At 35.9% G+C, this 25,954-nt stretch overlaps 3 protein-coding genes and 1 long non-coding RNA gene across 11 annotated transcripts in view; 3 read left to right on the top strand and 1 right to left on the bottom strand.

Annotated features, from left to right (window-relative positions):
• The window catches only part of LOC142230627 (uncharacterized), a 339,644-nt gene that overhangs the window by 40,151 nt on the left and 273,539 nt on the right, over positions 1 to 25,954 (top strand). The window lies entirely within an intron of this gene.
• The window catches only part of LOC142230618 (carboxypeptidase D), a 266,046-nt gene that overhangs the window by 135,588 nt on the left and 104,504 nt on the right, over positions 1 to 25,954 (top strand). The gene's annotated exons all lie outside the window — the stretch shown is intronic.
• LOC142230626 (serine protease SP24D-like) lies at positions 8,719 to 9,742 on the top strand. The gene is made up of 2 exons (XM_075301268.1): positions 8,719 to 9,020; positions 9,090 to 9,742. Exons 1-2 carry the CDS (start codon positions 8,797 to 8,799, stop codon positions 9,610 to 9,612), a joined length of 747 nt encoding a protein of 248 aa, XP_075157383.1. The 5' UTR covers positions 8,719 to 8,796; the 3' UTR covers positions 9,613 to 9,742.
• sphe (spheroide) lies at positions 20,294 to 21,237 on the bottom strand. Its single transcript, XM_075301265.1, has 2 exons — positions 20,957 to 21,237; positions 20,294 to 20,890 (listed from the first exon to the last, which is right to left on the bottom strand). The coding sequence occupies exons 1-2, from the start codon at positions 21,184 to 21,186 to the stop codon at positions 20,362 to 20,364; spliced, it is 759 nt and encodes a 252-aa protein (XP_075157380.1). The 5' UTR covers positions 21,187 to 21,237; the 3' UTR covers positions 20,294 to 20,361.

Below are 25,954 nucleotides of genomic sequence, written 5' to 3'. Positions count from 1 at the left end.
TCTTCAATCACGAAATTAATTGATCGAATTAATTTTTAATTGAAATGTCTCCAATCACAGAAATGGTAGTATCAATTAAAAAAATTAATTGAAATTTAAATTAAAAAATTAATTGATATTATAAATTTTTGTGATTGATTTTTGTTTCAATTAAAAAAAAATCGTTGAATCAATTAAATTTTCAATTGAGTATTTTTTAAAACTCATTTAATTGGAAATTGGTTCGTGAAAATTTTTTCTGTGTAGTAGAACTTTTTCATAAAAAAATGCATCCATTTTGATAGAAAAATGTTCATTATTGATTTCATTCTACTATAAAAATGATAGAACTGTATTATTATTTTTCCGTTTTATTATACCCTCCACCATAGGATGGGAGTATATTAAATTTGTTATTCCGTTTGCATCGAAATATTGGTCTAAGACCCCTTAAAATATTGTTACGAATTTGATAATTATAGATATAAGTTTATTTAAATTAGTTTCCGTTAATTTAAAATTTCAAATTGTAACGATAAAATTTTGCTATCACTTGTTGGAATCATCTATTCATTTTCTAGTATTTTCCTGAATTTCTTTTATGTTCTTTTGTTTGCTTACCGAAATGTTAGTTCTTACTCTCTCATAGAATAGCAACCCCTTTGCTTTGTTATTCTGCATTCTCATTTCATCTCATTGTCTATTGTCATTGTTTTTGTAGTAATGCGAGCATATATCTATGTGAGTGTGTATGTGTTTGGCAGCCACCAGACGAATAACTTAATGGTCGTAGATCCCTCTAGCATTGTCTAAGAATGTTCTGGCGTTGCCAGAATATTGTAGTGCTACCAGAATGTTCTCGTATTGCCACACCGTCATATATAAAAGCGCTCGCATGCTGCTAACGAGTGAGTCTTAATTAAAGCGTCAAACGAATAACTTCAGTGTGAGCGAATTGTAAAGTGTGAAGTCATAGTAAATAAATTGTAGATTGTCGTTATTTAAAAGAACTGTGTTTTAATTGTCGGGTAATTAAAAACGCCTAAATATAAAAACGTAACAATTGGTGTCAGAAGTGGGATAACGAAAAAAATCTACAGTGAAGTTTAATGAGCTTCGTGTGGAAGACTTAAAAAAGGAATTGAGCCAACTGGAGCTGCCGACAACAGGCAATAAGGCCCAGCTTCAAAAGCGTCTACTGGAAGAGTTTGAACGGCGTAATATGGACATTGCGACGCATGAGTTTGATTATAAGGAAGACATTGATGAATCAATACTCGTCAATACAAGCAGTGTAGAAACTCCATCTGTGGCTTCGAGTGTTGTGGATTACACATCAATGCTCAATGTTTTGAGCAAAATGATGGAAGAAAACTCTAGAAAAATCATGGATGAGAATTCTAGAAAAATGGAAGAAAATTCTAGAAAAATGGAAGCAAGTTCTAGAAAATTGGAAGAAAAATTCGACGAAAATTCTAGAATTCTCAACGAAAAATTACAACAAATTTCTGAAGGCATGGAGAAACGTGTGGACCATATAGAAAATCAAATTGTGGAATTGGATAAGAAAGTTCTTTCCGTGGATGAGAAAATTATGGTTCATGATGAGAAGTTTCTGCACATCGAGAAAAAAATGTCAGAGCTGGAAATTAAAGGTGGTCCAGTGCGCGTCATCGAGGGCTCAAAAATCAAAACTCCTGTTTTCGATGGCTCAACGTCATTTGATGTCTTCAAATTCCAATTCGAAATGGTTGCTTGTAGAAATTTGTGGAATGACGATGATAAAGCAATTGAACTTCTATTGGCATTAAAGGGCAATGCTGCTGATGTGATACAAAGCATTCCCGATGCTTCTAGAAATAACTATAATGAAGTAATAGCGGCACTTCAACGCAAGTATGGTGGAGAGCACAAGCAGGACATCTTCAGAATGGAATTGAGAGGAAGAATCCAGAAATCGAATGAAACCCTACAAGATTTCGCAACAGAAGTTGAGCGGCTAGTGCTTTTGACATACCCAGGTGAGAGTCATCCTCTTGTGGACCGCATCAAGATTGAAACCTTCGTCAATGGAATTCGAGACCCAGATATAAAATGTGCAACATATGCGTCACAAAAGGCTACATTCGCTGAAACAGTAACATTCGCACTTGCACAGGAGACTGCGAGATTGCTAGCGCGGCCTCAAATTCACAAGGTACGTAAAGTAGAGACAGAGTGTGATGAATCAAAGTCCGTTATTGAGTCGATGAAAGAGGCCATGAAGCAGGCAATGCAAGAAATGAAGCAAGAGGCAAATAAATCCCGGATCAAATGCTATAACTGTGATAAGCCGGGACATCTAGCTCGAGAATGCAAAGCACGACGCAAACGGTCAAGGTCCACATCACCATCTCCATTAAACAATAGCCATAAGAAGGTGACCCCACAGTCAAGTGAGTCACCTTTAAACTAAATCGAGCTAGTTCAGCGGGGCAAGAGCTGGCTCCCACAGACGATGGCCCCACCATCTCCATAGCAATAGTTCAACAGAAAAATAACAATTTAACTATTGCGGGTGTTATTAATGGCGACAAGCGTACTTTGACGTTGGATACTGGTGCATCAAAGTCTATCATTAGATCTGATTTAGTAAAAGGAAAAGTTACACCACTGATTGGAGTCAAGCTACGCACGGCTACAGGGGAACCCGCAACCGTATATGGAAAGGTCGCCGTAAAATTAACTATTGCTAACAAATCCGTTACTTATGATTTCATTGTGGCCGATATAGTAGACGAAGTTATAATTGGAGCGGATTTCATGATTGCTTTTGGCCTCAATCTGGATATGAAGCGTCGTGTAATGACATGGTGCGATGCCGAAATAACGGTAAACGTGGGATACGACGAGAATACACCTGTCAGACGTTTGACAACGAGCCAGTCAGAGTCTATACCACCGAATGCCGAAGCAATTATATGGGTTTCTATGAATGGAGATTGTGAAGTCGGCCAATTGTGGGTTGTTGAACCAGCAGAAAACAAAAGCAACAACATCTTGATAGCAAATGCCCTGGTAACAACGAACGAAGAGAGACTAATACCAGTTCGTGTCTTGAACTTGTCTGACAATCATGAGCAAATTGTAAAATTTTCTGATATTGGAAAATGTACACCAGCCGAGGCAATAGTCAATTTGGAAGGCAACTCATCAAAGACACATGGAGCAGTGAGAAAACACGTAGAAGGGTATTTCGAGGCTTGGACACGTCATCTATCGCCGTCAGAGAGAAATAAAGCCAAGCAATTGTTGTGGAAAAACGCCTCTGCTTTTGCTTCTGAAAAGGGAAATCAAGGAAGAACATCTGTAGTGAAACATGAAATTAAAACCGCAGAAGAAAGGCCCATAAAACAGGCACCACGAAGTGTTCCCCTGGCAAAAAGAGACGAAGTTCAAAAGCTCATAAAGGAAATGGCGGAGAGTGGAGTGATCGAGCCATCATCAAGTCCTTGGTGTTCCCCAGTTGTGCTGGTCAAAAAGAAAGATGGAAGTACCCGATTCTGCGTGGACTACAGAAAACTGAATGATGTCACCAAAAAGGACAGTTATCCGCTTCCACGCATTGATGACACGTTGGACACACTAGCCGGAACAACATGGTTTTCTACGCTTGATTTGCAGAGTGGATATTGGCAAGTAGAGATCGCCGAGAAAGACAAGGAAAAGACGGCTTTTGGCGTTAATGGCGGTCTCTGGCAATTCAATGTAATGCCGTTCGGGCTCTGCAACGCTCCGGCTACCTTCGAAAGATTGATGGAGCGGGTACTGAAGGGGTTGCACTGGAAGTCGTGCTTGATATACTTGGACGACATCATAGTGATGGGCAAAACATTTGACGAGCACCTTAAGAACTTGAAAGACGTTATCCAGCAATTGTCAGCCGCTGGTCTACGCCTTAACGCAAAGAAATGCTCCCTTTTCCAGCGGGAAGTTAAATACCTGGGTCATCATGTGACTGCAGAGGGCATATCCACCGATGAAGACAAAATCCAAGCTGTCAGAGATTGGCCACGACCCCGAAATCTCCACGAATTAAGAAGTTTCCTTGGGTTATGTACATATTACCGACGATTTGTCCCAAACTTCGCCAGCATCGCCGCTAGTCTCCATAAATTGACGCAAAAAGGTCAGAAGTTCCAGTGGAGCGACGAACAGGAGGATTCATTCCAACATTTAAAAGAACTTTTATGTTCAGCTCCTGTTCTAGCGTATCCTATTCTGGGCGAAAAATTTGTTTTGGATACAGATGCTAGCGCGCATGGTATTGGAGGTGTGCTATCCCAACAGATAGACGGCAAGGAGAAGGTCATCGGATATTTCAGCCGAACGTTGTCCAAGCCCGAAAAGAACTACTGTGTAACGCGACGAGAGCTGCTAGCCGTCATAGAGGGTGTAAAACATTATCATAAATATTTGTATGGACAACACTTCTTGCTCAGGACTGATCACTCAGCTCTACGATGGTTGCTCCAATTCAAGAATCCGGAAGCTCAACTGGCACGTTGGATCGAGAGGCTCCAAAGCTATGATTTCAGTATCGAGCATAGAAAAGGTGGAAAACACGGTAACGCTGACGCTTTGTCACGTCGACCTTGCAGTATAGAATGCAAGCACTGCTCGAAAGCTGAACATAAGGAGGAGATTGTTGATATTCGGCTGTTACACATCGAATCTGGGGTGGACTGGCCAACAGAACAGCGTAAAGATCCCATTTTGAACAAAATTATTTCGGCAAAGGAAGAGAACAAGAAACCCAGCAAGAAAGACATCGCAGCCGAAAGTCCACTTATGAAAGCATACTGGGCTCAATGGGATAGTTTAGTTCTAGTCAATGGATCCCTGCAACGTAAATGGGAAAGCGAGGATGGCAAGAGCAGCCGAAATTTGATCATCGTGCCGGATTCCAAAATAAGAGAAGTTTTGGCGGAGTTCCATAATGGTCCCAGTGGAGGTCATCTGGGAATAACCAAAACAGCCGAGAAAGTGAAGCAACGATTCTACTGGGTTGGATGCCAGAAATCAATTGCTGAATGGGTAGCCAATTGCGAGAAGTGCATGAAGGCGAAAGGTCCAACAAGGAAAAGTCGAGGTCCTATGCAAGAATATAGACCAGGAGCCCCGTTTGAAAGAATAGCAATGGACGTGGCAGGCCCTTTCCCAGTAAGTGATTCTGGAAACCGTTATGTCCTTGTGGTCATGGATTACTTCAGCAAATGGCCGGAGGTGTATGCAATTCCAAACCAAGAGGCAAAAACGATTGTGGATGTTGTCAACAAAAACTGGATATGTCGCTACGGTGTGCCGTCCGAGATTCACTCAGACCAGGGAAGAAATTTTGAATCGGCCATATTCAAAGAGATGTGTGAATCCCTTGGTATCAAGAAAACGAGGACTACACCATTACATCCACAATCCGATGGCATGGTAGAAAGGTTTAATCGCACTCTGGAGGAACATCTTCGAAAAGTAGTGGACAACGGCCAGAGGGACTGGGACGAGCATATACCAAAGTTTTTGCTGTCGTATAGATCTGCCATTCATGATTCCACCTCTCGAACACCGGCCAATGTTCTATTCGGAACTGAGTTGAAGTTGCCTGGAGATCTGATATTCGGCGCTAAACCTAATGAGCTCGCCATGGAACAAAACAGAAACGACATCCCAAACACTTTCGGTGAAGTTCACGAATCAGTGCGCAACAAAATAAAAATGGTCAGCAACAGAATGAAGGCGAGATACGATCGTGCTGTAAATACTGAGGGCTTCCAAGAAGAAGAATTGGTTCTGCTGTTTAACCCGCAACGAAAGAAAGGATTGTGTCCTAAACTGCAAACACAGTGGGAAGGCCCATACAAAGTCATCAAGAAGATCAATGATGTTGTATACCGGATTCAGAAGGACGACAGCCCTAGATCAAAGATGAAAGTTGTACATCTGGAACGATTGGCTCCTTACGGAACAGGTTCTGTGCCTGTTCGGGACGAACAGGCTTAAGCGGGAGGCAGTGTTACGAATTTGATAATTATAGATATAAGTTTATTTAAATTAGTTTCCGTTAATTTAAAATTTCAAATTGTAACGATAAAATTTTGCTATCACTTGTTGGAATCATCTATTCATTTTCTAGTATTTTCCTGAATTTCTTTTATGTTCTTTTGTTTGCTTACCGAAATGTTAGTTCTTACTCTCTCATAGAATAGCAACCCCTTTGCTTTGTTATTCTGCATTCTCATTTCATCTCATTGTCTATTGTCATTGTTTTTGTAGTAATGCGAGCATATATCTATGTGAGTGTGTATGTGTTTGGCAGCCACCAGACGAATAACTTAATGGTCGTAGATCCCTCTAGCATTGTCTAAGAATGTTCTGGCGTTGCCAGAATATTGTAGTGCTACCAGAATGTTCTCGTATTGCCACACCGTCATATATAAAAGCGCTCGCATGCTGCTAACGAGTGAGTCTTAATTAAAGCGTCAAACGAATAACTTCAGTGTGAGCGAATTGTAAAGTGTGAAGTCATAGTAAATAAATTGTAGATTGTCGTTATTTAAAAGAACTGTGTTTTAATTGTCGGGTAATTAAAAACGCCTAAATATAAAAACGTAACAATATATATATTCCGTCTGTGGAAATCACGCTAACTTCCGAACGAAACAAGCTATCGACTTGAAACTTGGCACAAGTAGTTGTTATTGATGTAGGTAGGATGGTATAGAAAATGGGCCACATCGGACCACGTTTACGTATAGCCCCCATATAAACCGATTCCCAGATTTGACTTCCGGAGCCTCTTAGAGGAGCACATTTCATCCGATTCGGCTTAAATTTGGTACATGGTGTTGGTATATGGTCTCTAATAACCATGCAAAAATTGGTCCACATCGGTCCATAATTATATTTAGCCCGCATATAAACCGATTCCCAGATTTGACTTCCGGAGCCTCTAAGAAAAGCAAATTTCATCCGATTCGGCTGAAATTTGGTACATGGTGTTAGTATATGTCTTTAACAACCATGCAAACATTGGTTCACATCGGTCCTTAATTATATATAGCCCCCATATAAACCGATCCGCAGATTTGGCTTGCGGAGCCTCTAAGAGAAGCAAATTTCATCTGATCCGGCTTAAATTTAGTACATAGTGTTGGTATATGGTCTCTAACAACCATGCAAAAATTGGTCCATATCGGTCCATTATTATATATGGCCCCCATATAAACCGATCCCCCGATTTGGTTTGCGGAGCCTCTAAGAGAGGCAAATTTCAGCCGATCCGAGGCTCCAGATCCTTGTGGATGAGCAAAATTCATCCGATTCGGTTGAAATTTGGTAAGTGGTGGTAGTTTATGGTCTCTAACAACCATGCAAAAATTGGTCCATATCGGTCCATAATTATATGTAGCCCCCATATAAACCGATCCCCGGATTTGAACTCCGGAGCCTCTTAGAGGAGCAAATTTCAACCGATCCGGTTGAAATTTGGTACGTGGTGTTAGTATATGGTCTCTAACAACTATGCAGAAATGTGTCCATACCAGTCTTAATTATATATAACCCCCATTTAAACCGATCCCCAGATTTAACCTCCGGAGCTCTTGTAGGAGTAATTTTCATCCGATCCGGTTGAAATTTGCTACGTGGTGAAATTTGGTACATCGCGCTAGTATATGGCCGCTAACAACCATACCAAAATTGGTCCATATTGGTCTATAGTTATATATAGCCGATCCCCAAAAATAATCTATCAAAAATTTATTTCTATAGAAAATTTTGTCAAAGTTTTATTACTATAGAAAATTTTATCAAAATTTTATTACTATACAAAATTTTGTCAAAATTTTATTTCTATAGAAAATTTTGACAAAATTTTATTGCTGTAGAAAATTTTGTCAAAATTTTATTTCTATAGAAAAATTTTGTCAAAGTTTTATTACTATAGAAAATGTTGACAAAACTTTATTGCTATAGAAAATTTTGACAAAATTTTATTGCTATAGAAAATTTTGTCAAATTTTTATTTCTATAGAAAATTTTGTCAAACTAAATTAAATACGTATTTAATCGGCTTACAATTGAGAAAATGGTGTTAAGAAGTTTTAAGATACCTTGCCATCGGCAAGTGTTACCGTAACTCAAGTAATTTGATTGAGGATGACAGTCTTTAGTACAAGTTTCTATGCAATCCATGGTGGAGGGTACATAAGATTCAGACTGGCAGAACTTACGGCCGTATATACTTGTTTTGTTTAATATATACCCCGTATGGACTAACTTATAAAATTAGGAGACGGTGTTAAGAAGTTTTAAGATACCTTGCCATCGGCAAGTGTTACCGTAACCCAAGTAATTCGATTTTGGATGGCAGTCTTTAGTACAAGTTTCTATACAATCCATGGTGGAGGGTACATAACATTCGTCCTGGCCGAAACTTACAGCCGTATGTACTTGTTATTTTTCATTTCCCTTTAATGTTGGCAATGTCAACCATCTTCTGTCTGCTGTATATTAAAGCATATAATTCATAAAAGTAATATGGAATCAAAATCCACAATAAATCACTGATAATTCTTAAGACAGTTTAACTAGTCGCATAATCCATTTTATCAAAACCAATGAGATTAGATTTAAATTTTCGGTCATAATAAATAAAATTCCCTCTGAGATTAGGTTTACTGTAATTCGGTGTTATCCATTAATTGCATACAAATAAGCTATAAATACTACTAACGAAAAATGAAATTCGTTTAAAATTCGTGCTAATATTTTGGGGACGTGATGTATTTGCTGAATTTTTTCATAGTGGTGGTCATTGCCTTGGCTGGTCTAACTCAAGCCAATCCCACAGGTCGAGTGGTAGGTGGCAAAGATGCTGAAGCCAAACAATTTCCACATCAAATCTCTTTACGTCGGGCCCATTCTCACATTTGTGGAGGTTCCATTGTAAGCAGTCGCTACGTTTTAACCGCTGCTCATTGTGTGGTTATTGAAGGAACAACGCCGTAAGTTTTTCCGTCATTTGTTAAACGAGAATTCTTAAACACACCTATTTTGTCGGGAATCGTTTCCAGCTACCCCGCCGAAGAATTCACCATTCGTGCTGGTACTACAAATCGCATTGCTGGTGGCATTATAGTCCAAGTCAAACGCATTGTGGTCCATCCCAATTATTTGATTTACAATGATTTGGCTTTGTTGGAATTGGATGAAGAGTTGGTATTGAGCGACAAGATTCAACCTATTGAAATGTTCGAGGGTGAAGTTCCCGCTGGCTCCGACGTTATTATCTCTGGCTGGGGTCTTACCGAGCATGCTGGTGCTAGTTTACCCATCAACATGCAATGGTATACAGTGACTGCTCTCAGCAAGTTAGGGTGTTCATCGAAAATAGGATTCTATAGCGATGCCTTGATTTGCCTGGATCATCCCTCTGGAGCTGGTGCATGCAATGGTGATTCTGGAGGCCCAGCCACATACGATGGTAAACTTGTGGGTGTTGCAGGTTTTGTCATCCTCAGGTGTGGTACCTCTCGTCCAGATGGTTATGCCAAAGTGGCCCATAATATTGATTGGATTAGAGAGAATATGATTTAATTGGAGATGGGACAAGAGTTTATAACAATTTTCAAGTGGGCCATCCGGAGTGGGCAATTTTATGTCAAAGTTTTAATATGGCAATGACATTAAATTTGTGAAAAAAAATAAACACATTGTTTAACATGTTTATTACTTGTTTAAAAAAAGTTTACTTGGATGCAAAGATTTGAGTCTTCCCTTAAGGATTTTTGTATTAATTCCAAGTCAAGTATGAAATTTCTTTAAAATACGGACATTGTTAGAAAGCTTTCTGCATATATAGCTTCAAAGGTTCTAGGTTCTCTTAACCAAAAATTACGTTACAAATCACATACACAGTGAATTTATTATTATTTTTAATGTCAATTTACAAATCCAAATTGTGACAGATACTTCAAAGTAAAAAAATGTTTTCTTAACCCTCTAATGCCCCAAGTTTTTTGCCAGCTGATTAAATTTTCAATGTTAACGACACAGAAGCAAGAAAACTAAACAAAAAATTTGTACGATAAACTTCAGTATATGCTCCAAAGCCTCTTGAACAGTTTAAACTAAGTTTTCTTTTTATTTTACCCATTTTTGTTGTCTTAAGGTGTGTTTTACTATAAGCTTCCTTATTAAATGAAGCCTGCCTAAAGGCGGGATTGGGCATTAGAGAGTTAACTGTCAACATCAGTCTTAGCTTACATATAATTTATAATCCTAAAAATGCAATACCTCACTTAATTTAAAGATTATTTCTTAAAATCAAAACCATTATTCATTAATTTAAGGAAAAATTTGCCTTTCTTCAAAAATATTCTACTTTAACAAAAGGACGCAAAATTTGAAAGATTCGTATCCTGAATCTAATGACAAAAAATGTAAAGCAAAGATTACGAACTTATCATAGAATTTTGACGAAAAATTTACTTTACTAACAAATTAATTGATTTCTTCCGGCACTTGCAATTATTTATTTTTATACCCTCCACCATAGGATGGGGTGTATATTAACTTTGTCATTCCGTTTGTAACACATCGAAATATTGCTCTAAGACCCCATAAAGTATATATATTCTGGGTCGTGGTGAAATTCTGAGTCGATCTAAGCATCTCCGTCCATCTGTCATTCCGTTTGTAACACATCGAAATATTTGTCTAAGACCCCATAAAGTATATATATATTCCGTCTGTGGAATTCACGCTAACTTCCGAACGAAACAAGCTATCGACTTGAAACTTGGCACAAGTAGTTGTTATTGATGTAGGTCGGATGGTTTTGCAAATGCGCCATATCGGTCCACTTTTACGTATACACTCAGAGAAGAGTGAACCCATTAGCGAGTTATTTTTAACTAACCAGTGTTAATATTGAACTTCGTATGTCGCTAAAGAAGCATAGTAAGTTCAACATTTTCCTATCGGTTAGTAATTTGTTTTAACTTTTGTCAAGTTCAAATTAAACTGTTCAGAAGTAAAAAATTAACTAAATAATACATTTTTTGAAAACGAAAAAATTAATGTTCCGGATTTCCTAGACCACCTGGTGACTTGGAGCAAGGAGACCTCAAGGGGGAGGATCCCCATTTCTACATGTCATATTATATTTAGTACAAACCACTTACTCTTCTGTAGTATAAATCCTTTAGAATCATTTATTAGATTTTATTTTTATCATTTTATATATCTTGTCCGGACGGAGGATCGAACCGCGTACCATCAGTTTTCTAACTAAACACACTATCCACTGGGCCACTTAGCTCTTACACTCATCAACAACCAAATGTGACTTTGTTTATTCTTTTCTTGTTTGGCTGCATGTATTCATTAACACATACACTCAAGGGTGTCTATTTTTAGAAAGACCACACGAGCATATGTTTCGGAGACGAACTATTGTCTAGAAGTAGATTCACTCAACGGTACTCACAAAAAATTTGTTTTCTGATTAAATCACGAAATTAATTGATCCAATTAACGTTTTAATTGAAATGTCTTCAATCACAGAAATGATAGTATCAATTAAAAAATTAATTGATCCAATTAAAAAATTAATAGGTACTATTAATTTTTGTGATTGATTTTTGTTTCAATTAAAAAATTTGTTGATTCAATTAAATTTTTAATTGAATATTTTTTAAAACTCAATTAAAATTTTAATTGGAAAATTTTTCGTGAAATTTTTTTCTGTGTAGTTAGAATTGACATGCATCGTTTGTTTATTTATACTAAAAATGGAAATTTCGTGTCCAACTAGACTTCGTAATATTGCACAGTAAAAGTTCAGTAACGCTGAGAAACTTCTTCGTACGTTGGAGAAAATACGTACTCGCTATTATTATATTTGCTTCAGTCCATTTACGCACCCATTGGGAGTTCTTAACCATTTTGCTGGTAATGGCCGTAAGTTCTATTTACCTCCACTGAGTTAATTTTGTTCATCAATAGTTAAATTTAACTAACTGTGAGTAAAATTTTGAACTACTCAATATTATGGAATTTACTTGTAGTTACGACGTAAAATTTTCTGAGTATAGCCCCCATATAAACGGACCCTCAGATTTGGCTTGCGGAGCCTCTAAGAGAAGCATATTTCATCTGGCCCGGCTGAAATTTGGTACATGGTGTTAGTACATGGTCTCTAACAACCGTGACAGAATTGGTTTATATCGGTCCATAATGATATATAGCCCCCATATAAACCGTTCTCCAGCAAAATTCATCCGATCCGGTTCAAATGTTGAACGTAGTGTTAGTATATGCACGCTCACAAAAAATCGCTTCTGTAACATATACTCCCAAACATATTTTGCTTCAAGCATATACATTTTTGGGTATTGCCCAAACATTTATATGTTTGATCTCTTCCAATATATAATATGTTTGAAAGCATATTGGTCTAAACAATATATGTTTGGGTAGTCTAAGTTCCATACATTTTGTATTTTTGCATCCAAATTCAATAATGTTGTCTTCCAAAAAACAATATGTTATTATGTGGACATATAATATGTTTGGAAGCATTTTGCACCCAAAAATATTATATGCTTAAAAAAATTCTCCCAAACAATATTGTGCTCAAAATTTTATTTATTTATTTATATATTTACAATCATAATGAATTATGAAAATAAACAGGTAATATAGGTGCTAACAACATAGGTTTTCGACGTGAATGCTCAAAATTTTGTTTCTGCCTAATTGTATATTCTCCCACATCTTTCTCACTTCCACGAGATTTTTTAGTTCTTAGCACCTTTTTCTGTAATACAAACATTGTAGAAGAAATTATTCAATTTTATGATTTTTTTATTTTAATTTTACCTTTTGCCGGCCGGGGATTCGAACAGCGGACCACACAGTTTGTAAGGATCCAAGAAGTAGCTGATCAATTGCCCAAGGAAAAATAAAATGTTAATTTTGTAATAACAAGCAACAACCACCAACTTAATTCAATATCGCTCCCTGTTAAATAGCGCTCCAAGCTACTAAACACATATATGTTTATAGGCTATTTCTAAATTAATATATGTTTGCATCCAAGCATATTATATTTACAAACATTTTATGTCCCAAACATAATATGTTCTAACATATTAACATATATGTCCCAAACATGTTATGCTAGTTTATGAACATTATATGCTTGCACTCAAAAATATTGTGTTTAAAAATTTGTGTTCCAAACATATAATGTTTATAGCCAAACATATGAAAAACAGTCTTTTTCAACCGTGTGGTATCTAACATCCATGCACAAATTGGTCCACATCGGTTCATAATTATATATAGCCCCCATATAAACCGATCCCCAGATTTGACCTCCGGAGCCTCTTGGAGGATCAAAATTCATCCGATCCGGTTCAAATTTGGAACGTGGTGTTAGTAAATGGCCGCTAACAACCATACCAAAATTGGTCCATATCGGTTCATAATCATGGTTGCCACACGAGCCAAAAATAATCTACCAACATTTTATTTCTATAGAAAATTTTGCTAAAATTTTATTTCGTTTTGTTTGTTATTGTTGGCTTCTCTTCAATCGTTATTGTTGTTTTTTTTTATCTCAGCTTAAAGCCATGCATTGACTAAACTACAAGTGTAGCTTAACCAACAGAGGAAAAGTATGCTTGTCAAATTTATTTGGGCAAAGCCCTATAGACTGCAAGATGGTTGGATGTACAGCTGTTTCGGAATTACCACATTCCTCATCAGCATCCTCTACTTGCAGCAAAACTATCAACCAATTATCAGAATAAATTCAGGTAATTCACTCAACCCAACGTGAACTACACTTGAACCTCCCGAAAAAGGGTTTGATAGTCGGCTACTGCCTAAACAAATTTGCCAGCATATCTCTTTTCCTTTGCCAAACTCAAATCATCGATTTGTATGTATTTGGCTGGGTTTGTTTTTGAGCGTGCTTCCTCTATCTTCATTCGTTTTGTTTGTTATTGTTGGCTTCTCTTCAATCGTTATTGTTGTTTTTTTTATCTCAGCTTAAAGCCATGCATTGACTAAACTACAAGTGTAGCTTAACCAACAGAGGAAAAGTATGCTTGTCAAATTTATTTGGGCAAAGCCCTATAGACTGCGACTATCAAACCCTTTTTCGGGAGGTTCAAGTGTAGTTCACGTTGGGTTGAGTGAATTACCCGAATTTATTCTGATAATTGGTTGATAGTTTTGCTGCAAGTAGAGGATGCTGATGAGGAATGTGGTAATTCCGAAACAGCTGTACATCCAACCATCTTGCAGTCTATAGGGCTTTGCCCAAATAAATTTGACAAGCATACTTTTCCTCTGTTGGTTAAGCTACACTTGTAGTTTAGTTAATGCATGGCTTTAAGCTGAGATAAAAAAAAACAACAACAATAAAATTTTATTTCTATAAAAAATTTTGTCAAAATTTCATTTCTATAGAAAATTTTGTCAAAACTTTATTTCTATAGAAAATTTTGTCAAAATTTTATTTTTATAGTAAATTTTGTCAAAAATTTTTTTTTATAGAAAATTTTGTCAAACTGAATTATAAACGTATTTAATCGGCCTTTTTATACCCTGCGCCACACTGTGGAACTGGGTATTATAAGTTAGTGCATATGTTTGCAACACCCAGAAGAAGACGAGATAGACACATGGTGTCTTTGGTAAATATGCTCAGGGTGGGTTCCTGAGTCGATATAGCCATGTCCGTCTGTCCGTGAACACATTTTTGTAATCAAAGTCTAGGTCGCAGTTTTAGTCCAATCGACTTCAAATTTGGCACAAGTATGTGTTTTGGCTTAGAATAGAACACTATTGATTTTGAAAGAAATCGGTTCAGATTTAGATATAGCTCCCATATATATATTTCACCCGATATCGACTTATATGGCCCCAGAAGTCAGAGTTTTACCCCAATTTGGTTGAAATTTTGCACTAGGAGTACAATTCGTAGTGTAGTAAAGTGTGACAAATTTTATTGAAATCGGTTTAGATTTAGATATAGCTCCCATATATATCGTTCGCCCGATTTACACCCATATGACCACAGTGGCTAATCTTTTACTCCGATTTAATTGAAATTTTGCACAGGGAGTAGAATTAGCATTGTAGCGTGCCAAATTTGGTTGAAATCGGTTCAGATTTAGATATAGCTCCCATATATAACTTTCGCCCGATTTACACTCATATGACCACAGAGGCCAATGTTTTGCTGCGATTTAGTTGAAATTTTGTACAGGGAGTAGAATTACCATTGCAGCTATTTTTGCCAAATTTGGTTGAAATCGGTTCAGATTTAGATATATCTCCCATATATAGCTTTCGCCCGATTTACACTCATATGACTACAGAGGCCAATTTTTAACTCCGATTTAGTTGAAATTTTGCACAGTCAGTACAATTAGCATTGTAGCTATTCTTGCCAAATTTTATTGAAATCGGTTCAGATTTAGATATAGCTCCCATATATATCGTTCGCCCGATTTACACTCATATGACCACAAGGCCAATTTTTGCTCCGATTTAGTTGACATTTTGCACAGGGAGTAGAATTAGCATTGTAGCTATGCGTGCCAAATTTGGTTGAAATCGGTTCAGATTTAGATATATCTCCCATATATAGCTTTCGCCCGATTTACACTCATATGTCCACAGAGCCCAATTTTTAACTCCGATTTAGTTGAAATTTTGCACAGGGAGTAGAATTAGCATTGTTGCTATGCGTGCCAAATTTGGTTGAAATCGGTTCAGATTTAGATTGAGCTCCCATATATATGTTTTTCTGATTTCGACAAAAATGGTCAAAATACCAACATTTTCCTTGTAAAATCGCCACTGCTTAGTCGAAAAGTTGTAAAAATGACTCTAATTTTCCTAAACTTCTAATACATATATATCGAGGGATAAATCATAAATAAACTTTTGCGAAGTTTCCTTAAAATTGCTTCAGATTTAAATGTTTCCCATATTTTTTACTAACATTGTGTTCCACCCTAGTGCATTAGCCGACTTAAATTTTGAGTCTATAGATTTTGTAGAAGTCTATCAAATTCTGTCCAGGGGCCAAATCACCGCAGTCGAAATCGAGTACTTCGTCTTCGTAATGTAGTTTACGCGGATCACCGCAGTCGTTATCGAATTGTTTCTACTCGAAGTTGAGCACGATAGGTAGCATGCTATCGAAAACGAAGTATGTAGTGATTTTTGAGCAGAAAAAAGGTAAACAAAAAGAAAAAAGTTGGTGAAAATGTAATTATTATTCCATTTTGGCAAAATACATTTAAGAAAATATAATATTACTTGCATTTAGGGAATCGGATGAAAGAAAGGAATGCTCAGTAGCCGCTTCAAAAAAAACCTATTTTTATACCCACCACCATAGAATGGTGACGGGGGTATAATAAGTTTGTCATTCCGTTTGTAACGCATCGAAATATCGATTTCCGACTATATAAAGTATATATATTCTTGATCAGGGAGAAATTCTAAGACGATATAACGATGTCCGTCTGTCCGTCTGTCTGTCTGTCTGTCTGTCTGTCTGTCTGTCTGTCTGTTGTAATCACGCTACAGACTTCAATAATGAAGCAATCGTGCTGAAATTTTGCACAAGCTCGTCTTTTGTCTGCAGGCAGGTCAAGTTCGAAGATGGGCTATATCGGTCCAGGTTTTGATATAGTCCCCATATAAACCGACCTCCCGATTTGGGGTCTTGGGCTTATAGAAATCGTAGTTTTTATCCAATTTGCCTGAAATTTGAAATCTGGAGGTATTTTATGACCATAAAGAGATGTGCCAAAAATGGTGAGTATCGGTCCACGTTTTAGTATAGCCCCCATATAGACCGATCTCCCGATTTTACTTCTTGGGCTTATAGAAACCGCAGTTTTTATTCAATTTACCTGAAATTTGAAATCTAGAGGTATTGTAGGACCACAAATACGTGTGCCAAAAATTGTGAGTATCGGTCCATATTTTGGTATAGCCCCCATATAGACCGATCTCCCGATTTTACTTCTTGGGCTTATAGAAAACGCAGTTTTTATTCAATTTATCCGAAATTGGAAATCTAGAGGTATTGTAGGACCACAAATATGTGTGCCAAAAATTGTGAGTATCGGTCCATATTTTGGTATAGCCCCCATATAGACCGATCTCCCGATTTTACTTCTTGGGCTTATAGAAAACGCAGTTTTTATTCAATTTATCCGAAATTGGAAATCTAGAGGTATTGTAGGACCACAAATATGTGTGCCAAAAATTGTGAGTATCGGTCCATATTTTGGTATAGCCCCCATATAGACCGATCTCCCGATTTTACTTCTTGGGCTTATAGAAACCGCAGTTTTTATTCAATTTACCTGAAATTGGAAATCTAGAGGTATTGTAGGACCACAAATACGTGTGCCAAAAATTGTGAGTATCGGTCCATATTTTGGTATAGCCCCCATATAGACCGATCTCCCGATTTTACTTCTTGGGCTTATAGAAAACGCAGTTTTTATTCAATTTATCCGAAATTGGAAATCTAGAGGTATTGTAGGACCACAAATATGTGTGCCAAAAATTGTGAGTATCGGTCCATATTTTGGTATAGCCCCCATATAGACCGATCTCCCGATTTTACTTCTTGGGCTTATAGAAACCGCAGTTTTTATTAAATTTACCTGAAATTGGAAATCTAGAGGTATTGTAGGACCACAAATACGTGTGCCAAAAATTGTGAGTATCGGTCCATATTATGGTATAGCCCCCATATAGACCGATCTCCCGATTTGGGGTCTTGGGCTTATAGAAACCGTAGTTTTTATCCAATTTGTCTGAAATTGGAAATCTAGAGGTATTTTAGGACCATAAAGGGGTGTGCCGAAAATGGTGAGTATCGATCCATATTTTGGTATAGCGCCCATATAGACCGATTTCCAATTTTACTTCTTGGGCTTCTAGAATCCGAAGTTTTTATCCTATTTGCCTGAAATTGGAAATCTAGAGGTATTTTCGGGTCACAAAGAGGTGTGCCGAAAATGGTGAGTATCGGTCCATATTTTAGTATAGCCCCCATAAGAACGATCTCCCGATTTAACTCCTTGGGTTTCTAGAAACCGTAGGTTTTATCTGATATGCCTGAAATTGTAAATATTCTGGTATTTTAGGCTCACAAAAACGTGTATCGGATTAAGTTTTTATCGGTCCACTTGGTAATGCCTCCATATAGACCGACTTGACTTCTTGAGGGTGTAGAAGGCGCACTGATCATGAAAATTGCTTGAAACTCAATGTAAAATTTCCAGATTTTACTTCTACAGATTTAAGATTTCAAATGAAGACGTTATTTTATAATTTTCTTGCACACTTACAAGAGATGTTAATGATTCCTCTAAACCTCAAACAAAAATGGTTCTTATAAATCCAGAATCTGATATAGTCCTCATAGGTGAAATCTTTAAATTTATCTTCGGGTTGTGTCCTCAAGTCCTCAAGCCCTCCTGAAATTTCAAAGGAAACCCTAATATTTGGTTCATGGTGGTGGGTATTTAAGATTCGGCCCGGCCGAACTTACTGCTGTATATACTTGTTTCAAGAACATATTTAAAAGCTTCTTTTGACATATGAAAACGTCTTTTAAATCTATGGATGTTAAAAACACAATTTACTCTTACTCTACTTCAGGCAATGCTAAAGGACTGCTTTTGTCACGAATATTTTTCCTTATAATTGCCACTTTGTACTCATCGTCTGAATCCGAAAACGAGGAAAAAAACACTTGGATTCATAATATATTTTTACACATATATTTTAACACACAAAAACAATATAAATATCTCAGAAATAACATAATTTGATAACAAAACATTATTTTGAAATTCTACTCTCTTTCAATTTCTTATTACCATATGTTTACAGCAATGTAAAAAAAAGTAGTAGACAAAATAAATTACGATCGAATGCGGTGATCCAAAAATTTAATGCGATCGAAATGTTTCTCTATACGAAACAGAACTCGATGACGAATGCGGTGATTTGGCCCCAGATCGAGTGATATTTAAATGCATGTATTTGGGACAAACCTTTATATATAGCCCCCAACACATTTGACGGATGTGATATGGTATCGAAACTTTAGATCTACAAAGTGGTGCAGGGTATTATATAGTCGGCCTCGTACGACTTTAGACTTTCCTTACTTGTTTTGTTTAATATATACTCCGTATGGACTAACTTTATATTTAGAAGACGGTGTTACGAATTTTTAAGATACCGTGCCATCGGCAAGTATTACCACAACCCAAGTAATTCTATTGTGGAAAACAGTCTTTAGTAGATTTCTACGCAATCCATGGTGGAGGGTACATAGGTTAGGTTAGGTGGCAGCCTGATGTATCAGGCTCACTTAGACTATTCAGTCCATTGTGATACCACATTGGTGAACTTCTCTCTTATCACTGAGTGCTGCCCGATTCCATGTTAAGCTCAATGACAAGGGACCTCCTTTTTATAGCCGAGTCCGAACGGCGTTCCACATTGCAGTGAACCCACTTAGAGAAGCTTTAAAACCCTCAGAAATGTCACCAGCATTACTGAGGTGGGATAATCCACCCCTGAAAAACTTTTTGGTGTTCGGTCGAAGCAGGAATCGAACCCACGACCTTGTGTATGCAAGGCGGGCATGCTAACCATTGCACCACGGTGGCTCATAAGATTTGGCCTGGCAGAACTTACGGCCATATATACTTGTTTTAATTTATTGCTTGTTCAAAATCAAAAATCTTAAAATCAGTTTAAATTTGTCCGAAATGTGTTACCTTTGGCACGAACTATGGCCTTCAAACGGCCAACAAAGCCATGACACGCTGTACGAAAGTGGATCTTCTGTATTTTGGCCCATTTCAGAGATGTTCGAAACTTTGGTACTTGTTTAGCGCCAACTTTACTCTCCAAAATGCTTCAAACGCAAAAGTCTAACGGATTGAGATCCGCAGATTTTGGTGGCCATTGTGCAGTAGTAATGTAGCGAGGAACCCCCTTTTATGCTTGGTTGAAGCGTGCTGAGACCAGTTAGAATGTCCATTGTGTGCGGCCGAAGTGTTTCTCTGCCCTGGGCTTCAATACCGGTCTTTAGGACATTTTCCAGATAATATTCAGTAATTATTTTAAACCCGCGACCGATGAATACGAGCGGGGACCTGCTGAAGTCAACTTAGATTTTATTATAATAAAACATCATCATCAGTTTAATTTAAATTTTCATTTCATTGTTTCATTTTTATTTAAAACTCTAAATTTCCAACCACATCAATCTTAAAGCAATACCGATTGAATCCATGTGGCAAAGTGAGCTACATTGGCAAATACATCAGGATAACGAGAACCACAGGCTCCAATGATAAAGTTGCTGACACCTATCAATTTATTATTGTATACAGCACCATTGCCAGCATCGCCATAACAGCTGCCCTCTTTCAAGGCATGGGCCATACAAATGTTGGAGTTATCTGCATCGCTATATGCATCTAAGCATGATTCTTCTGAATCCACAATAAAACTGATTGCATGAAGTTTAAAAGCCGATTCAGATTCCAATTGATCTCCCCAGCCGGCAACAATAACGGGTGAACCTACACCAGGTTCATCAGCGGATGTTGTGGCAATGGCAATACTTTTCACACGATCAGTCCAAGTCAAATCCGTTTTCAAAGTCAAAACAGCGAGATCATTTTTAAACCCGGAAAAATCAGGATGGATATGAATGTCGGATATGTAAACCAAAGAGCCGCCAGAGAATTGATTGGTACTACCGACACGGGCAGAAATCCGATCAACAGAGACCCTATTTATATAGAAAACAAAATAAAATTAAACTTTGATACTAACATAAATCCAGAGATTCACTTACGTTTCACCTTTTTGCTGGACACAATGGGCAGCAGTCAATAATGATTTGCTACCTATTATGGTAGCACCACATACATGACCACCATCCAAACGTACTGAAGCTACATAGGGGAAACCATCTTTAGTGGCTTCTGTACCACCCCAAATACGCGAAGCGGGTTGAGCTATTACGTCGCAGCCAAAGGTCCATAAACCCAAGACAAATAAAATGACAAAACGTGCAGATGTCATCGCTTTAATGTGTCAACTGAAAATGCCACCGTTTAATGGCTAACGTCATGTAAAATCCTAAATATATTCTTGCTAATTTATTGTCCATTCAAAAATATACTATAATACCTCGTGCTGATAAGATTTGGCCAATATTTTATATGTATGATTTTGTGGTGATTAGTAAAGACCTTAGCTGATACGTAAGGGTATTTAAGTTCGACAAACAATACTCGTTTTTTTTTCTCTCTCTATCAATCGATGATATCTTATCTTTGACCAAAACCACAAATATTTTTATTGGGGTTTCTTTAAATGCTGCAAAAAAAAATAGTTTCGTATTAAGAAACGTTTCTTTATATTATTTATTTAAGTATATTAAATGTATAGTTTATTTTAATAATCAAAAAATAATTCAGAAAAACCAAAAGAGGCTGAGTAATGTTGCACTGACAAAAATATTTACGTGATATTAAAGATTACGCAACCTCAATTATAGGATACGTAATTTACACAATATTAAGGGCAAATTTCTTTAAAATAATAAAATTTTTATTAAAACAAAAAATTTTTTTTTCATTAAATTTATGCGTCCCTTTGTTAAAGTTACATGTCTTTAAACTAAGTCAAATTTTCCTTAAAGTAAAGAAACACATTTTTGATTTAAAGAAATTGTCCTAAAATTAACTGAAATATTGAATCTTTAGATTTAACATAATATCGCTTCAAATATAGGCTAAGACTTATTTTGAGGATTTGGCATCTATGGTTTAAAAATTTTTTTGGAATTAAGAAAATATTTTTTACTTCGAAGTATCCGTCATAATTTGGATTTTTTAAACTGTACAGAAAAAAAGTGAATATGTGAATCAAATACAAGAATTGTGATTTCAATTATTTTCTATTTGATTTTCAGCTTAATACAAAAATCATGAATCTAATTACCCAAATTGTAAGGTCATTGTAAAATTAATTTCAAATAATGGGTCACTTGTATTGGGTAGAAAGGTACACTCAAAAAAAAGTGAACTCACTATTTCACTAAAGCCAATTTAACTATATTTTAGTTCATGAAATTATTATATTTGGAGAAAGTTTCATTTACTCTAATAATTTTTTGCGTACGTTAGTTAAATAAACTAAAAGACGGGAAAAAATTATACACAAATGAAGTAAAAAGTTTTACTAAATTCGTACTTCTCACAAAATAGTTCATTATTTCTTTAAATTTGTAAATTTTACTACAACAGCGTCCATCATGAACTTCGTATGTCACTAAAGACATTCTTGCAATTTTGAACTCCAATTTTTTCCTTCAAACTGCAAAATTTTCTTTAAAAAGTGAAAAAAATTATTTATGTCTAATAAATTTTCTTGAATTTGTCGAAAAATATTTACTTATTTTTGTGATATCGGCGTGATGTCAGCGCTTGTAATACTGTTTAGTTAAAAATTTCTAAAACTATTCAAAATTGTCTAAAATTAATCAAAAGTTTTCTTCCTGGTGGGTTCACTGTTTTTTCAGTGTACTCTGTTAGAAAAATATGTTTTTCATATGTTCCGATATAAACAAAATGTGTGTTTGGGCACAATTTTTAAACACAATATATTTAAGTGCAAACATGTAATGTTCCTAAACTAACACTAAATGTTTGGGACACATATGTTAATATGTTAGAATATATTATGTTTGGGACATGAATGTTTTATAAAAATAATATGTGTGAATGTAAACATATATAAATTTACAAATTTCGAGTACACATATATATGTTGTGATATTTTATTCAGAGAGCGGCAGAGAGAGAGAGAGAGAGTATAGAGAAAGAAATAGAGATGGAAACCGGGAGGGTTGCCGAAAGATATCAATATAACACAGCGAGAGAATGAAAAGAGAGCAATTTCTGTGAAACCGCTTGTATGTTGTTTCGGAGAACTGTTTTATGATAAGGCCAAAAATTTGATATGCTTAAGTCTAAATATTATTTAATTTGAATATTAGAATGAGTATTCGGAGTAAATTCGGAACCAAGAGAATAGACATTTGAAAAAAAAAACAGCGTGTGTTTTCGCCTTGAGAGCAGCATTTTATGTATGTGTGGACATGTGTTTTGTTTATCATTTTGGCATTATGAGCACAATTTTTTTTCTTGGTTCGTTAAAAGAAATAGGAACGTATGCTAACCATTGCTCCACGTGGCCAACAAATGTATGTTTCTGTTAAATAATGTTATGTTTGCATGGGCTTGTGGGCGCTGCAAGCTATGCTATATATATATATATATACACTGAAAAAAATATTGTCGTGAGGTCAAAGATTTCATGTCTTTAAAATACGAATACAAATTTTGCTTGGCATAGAAGACGCATTTTTCTAAAATAAAGTTATTTTCCTTGTCCAAAAGTCGATAAACTTTTCAATGAAGTCGTATTGTCCTTATAATTAAGTAATTTGACTTAAAAATGGGTATCTTAACATGAAAGAAAAAATTTATAGGCTAAGGTCAACTTGACTTTAATAATTCAGAAAAATTCTTTAAATTTAATGAAATTGTCTTTAAATTTGTTGTCTTTTTGCATCTTGACTACAAAGCAAAAAATCGTTCAAATATAGGACATGTTTTTCAAAACTTTATTTTAAAGAAGTTTTTTACTTCAAACATAGCATAATTTCTAATGGAAGTCGAGTCCTAATTTGGAAAATAAAGTTGCCGTTAACTCCTTTTTAAAGGACTTTGATAGCATATGAAGAAAAAAAGCTGAGAAAGCGAAAAATTAAAATTTGCTTCCTAGAAGCAAGTACACAAAACCTAACTTTAAAAGAGAATTGTGTCCTAAAAGTATCCTTACTTGTATTCTCCGCTTCTTTGGCTCGGAATCAATACCAAATTTTTTAAAGTAAAGACAAAATCTTTGAAACCGAGTATGCTTTTTTTTCAGTGTATATATATATATATATATATATATATATATATATATATATATATATATATATATATATATATATATATATATATATATATATAAATGTAACTTATAACGATAATTGTCTATTGGTGACTATAACAGCTACGTAGCCCAGTGATAGTGTGTTGGCTTACAAATTGCATGGTTCCCGGTTCGATTCTCCGTCCATGCGAAAGGTAAACTTAAAAAAAAATATAAAATTGAATAATTTCTTCAACATTATTTGTATTACAGAAATGAGCACAATCTTCTTGGGGAGAAAATTCTTCCAAGCATATACTATTTTTGGGCTCAAAATGCTTCCAAACATATAATATGTTCACATAAAACAAACATAATAATGTTTCGGCAATATCCAATAATATATGTGCTTCCTGCAAAATATGTTTGGAACATATGTTAGAGAAGCGATTTTTTTGAGGGTGTAATTCGAATATATCTTGACATTCAAATAAGACTGTAATCAATCCAAATACATTAGTACATAAAATATACGACGTTTTTAATTACGGTCGTAATTGAACTGAGTACAATGTTTATTATATTTTTTTGCCTAGGCCAATTTCCGTTGTAATTGATTTGATTGTGATGGTAATCAATCCATAGAATACTAATTATACCCTGCGCCACACTGTGGAACAGGGTATTATAAGTTAGTGCATATGTTTGCAACACCCAGAAGGAGACGAGATAGACATATGTTGTCTTTGGCAAAAATGCTCAGGGTGTTCTCCTGAGTCGATATAGCAATGTCCGTCTGTCCGTGAACACATTTTTGTAATCAAAGTCTAGGTCGCAGTTTTAGTCCAATCGACTTCAAATTTGGTACAAGAATGTGTTTTGGCTCAGAATAGAACCCTATTGATTTTGCAAGAAATCGGTTCAGATTTACATATAGCTCCCATATATATATATATTTCGCCCGATATGGACTTATATGGCCCCAGAAGCCAGAGTTTTACCCTAATTTGCTTAAAGTTTAGCACAAGAGGAACAATTAGTACTACACTGTTAGAAAAATATGTTTTTCATATGTTCCGATATAAACAAAATGTGTTTCGGGCACGATTTTAAACCACAATATATTTAAGTGCGAACATGTAATGTTCCTGAACTAACACTAAATGTTTGGGACGTCTATGTTAATATGTTAGAATATATTATGTCTGGGGCATGAATGTTTCATAAAAATCATATGTGTGAATACAAACATACATAAATTTACAAATTTCGACTAAACATACATATGTTGTGATATTTTATTCAAAGCGACAGAGAGAGTATAGAGAGAAATAGTGATGGAAACCGGGAGAGTTGACGAAAGATATCAATATAACACAGCAAAAGAGTCAAAAGAGAACAATTTCTGTGAAACCGCTTGTATGTTGTTTCGGAAAACTGTTTTATGATAAGGCCAAAAATTTGATATGTTTAAGTCTAAATATTATTTAATTTGAATAAAGAGAATATACATTCGGAACCAAGAGAATAGACATTTGAAAAACAAACAGCTTATGTTTTCGCCTTGAGAGCAGCATTTTATGTATGTGGACATGTGTTTTGTTTATCATTTTGGCATTATGGGCACAATTTTTTTCTTGGTTCGTTAAAAGAAATCAGGGGTCTTCATAAAAATAACGAAAGGCCACTATACTCTTTTTAGAGTTGGGACAGTAAACTGAAATAAGGAGGAAATAGTGAAAAATTACACAGTAAAATGTAAAAAACAAACTTTAGTTCCTCTTTATTAAAAAGTAGTCCACGAGGAGTTGACGGACACCATCAAATATAAAAGCGGGCATTAAGTTCGAGTTTTACAGCT

This window comes from Haematobia irritans, chromosome 3 (assembly GCF_050003625.1).
Source record: "Haematobia irritans isolate KBUSLIRL chromosome 3, ASM5000362v1, whole genome shotgun sequence".
In the NCBI taxonomy this organism is placed as follows: Eukaryota; Metazoa; Arthropoda; class Insecta; order Diptera; family Muscidae; genus Haematobia; species Haematobia irritans.
This window is presented reverse-complemented; position numbering and strand designations above follow the sequence as displayed.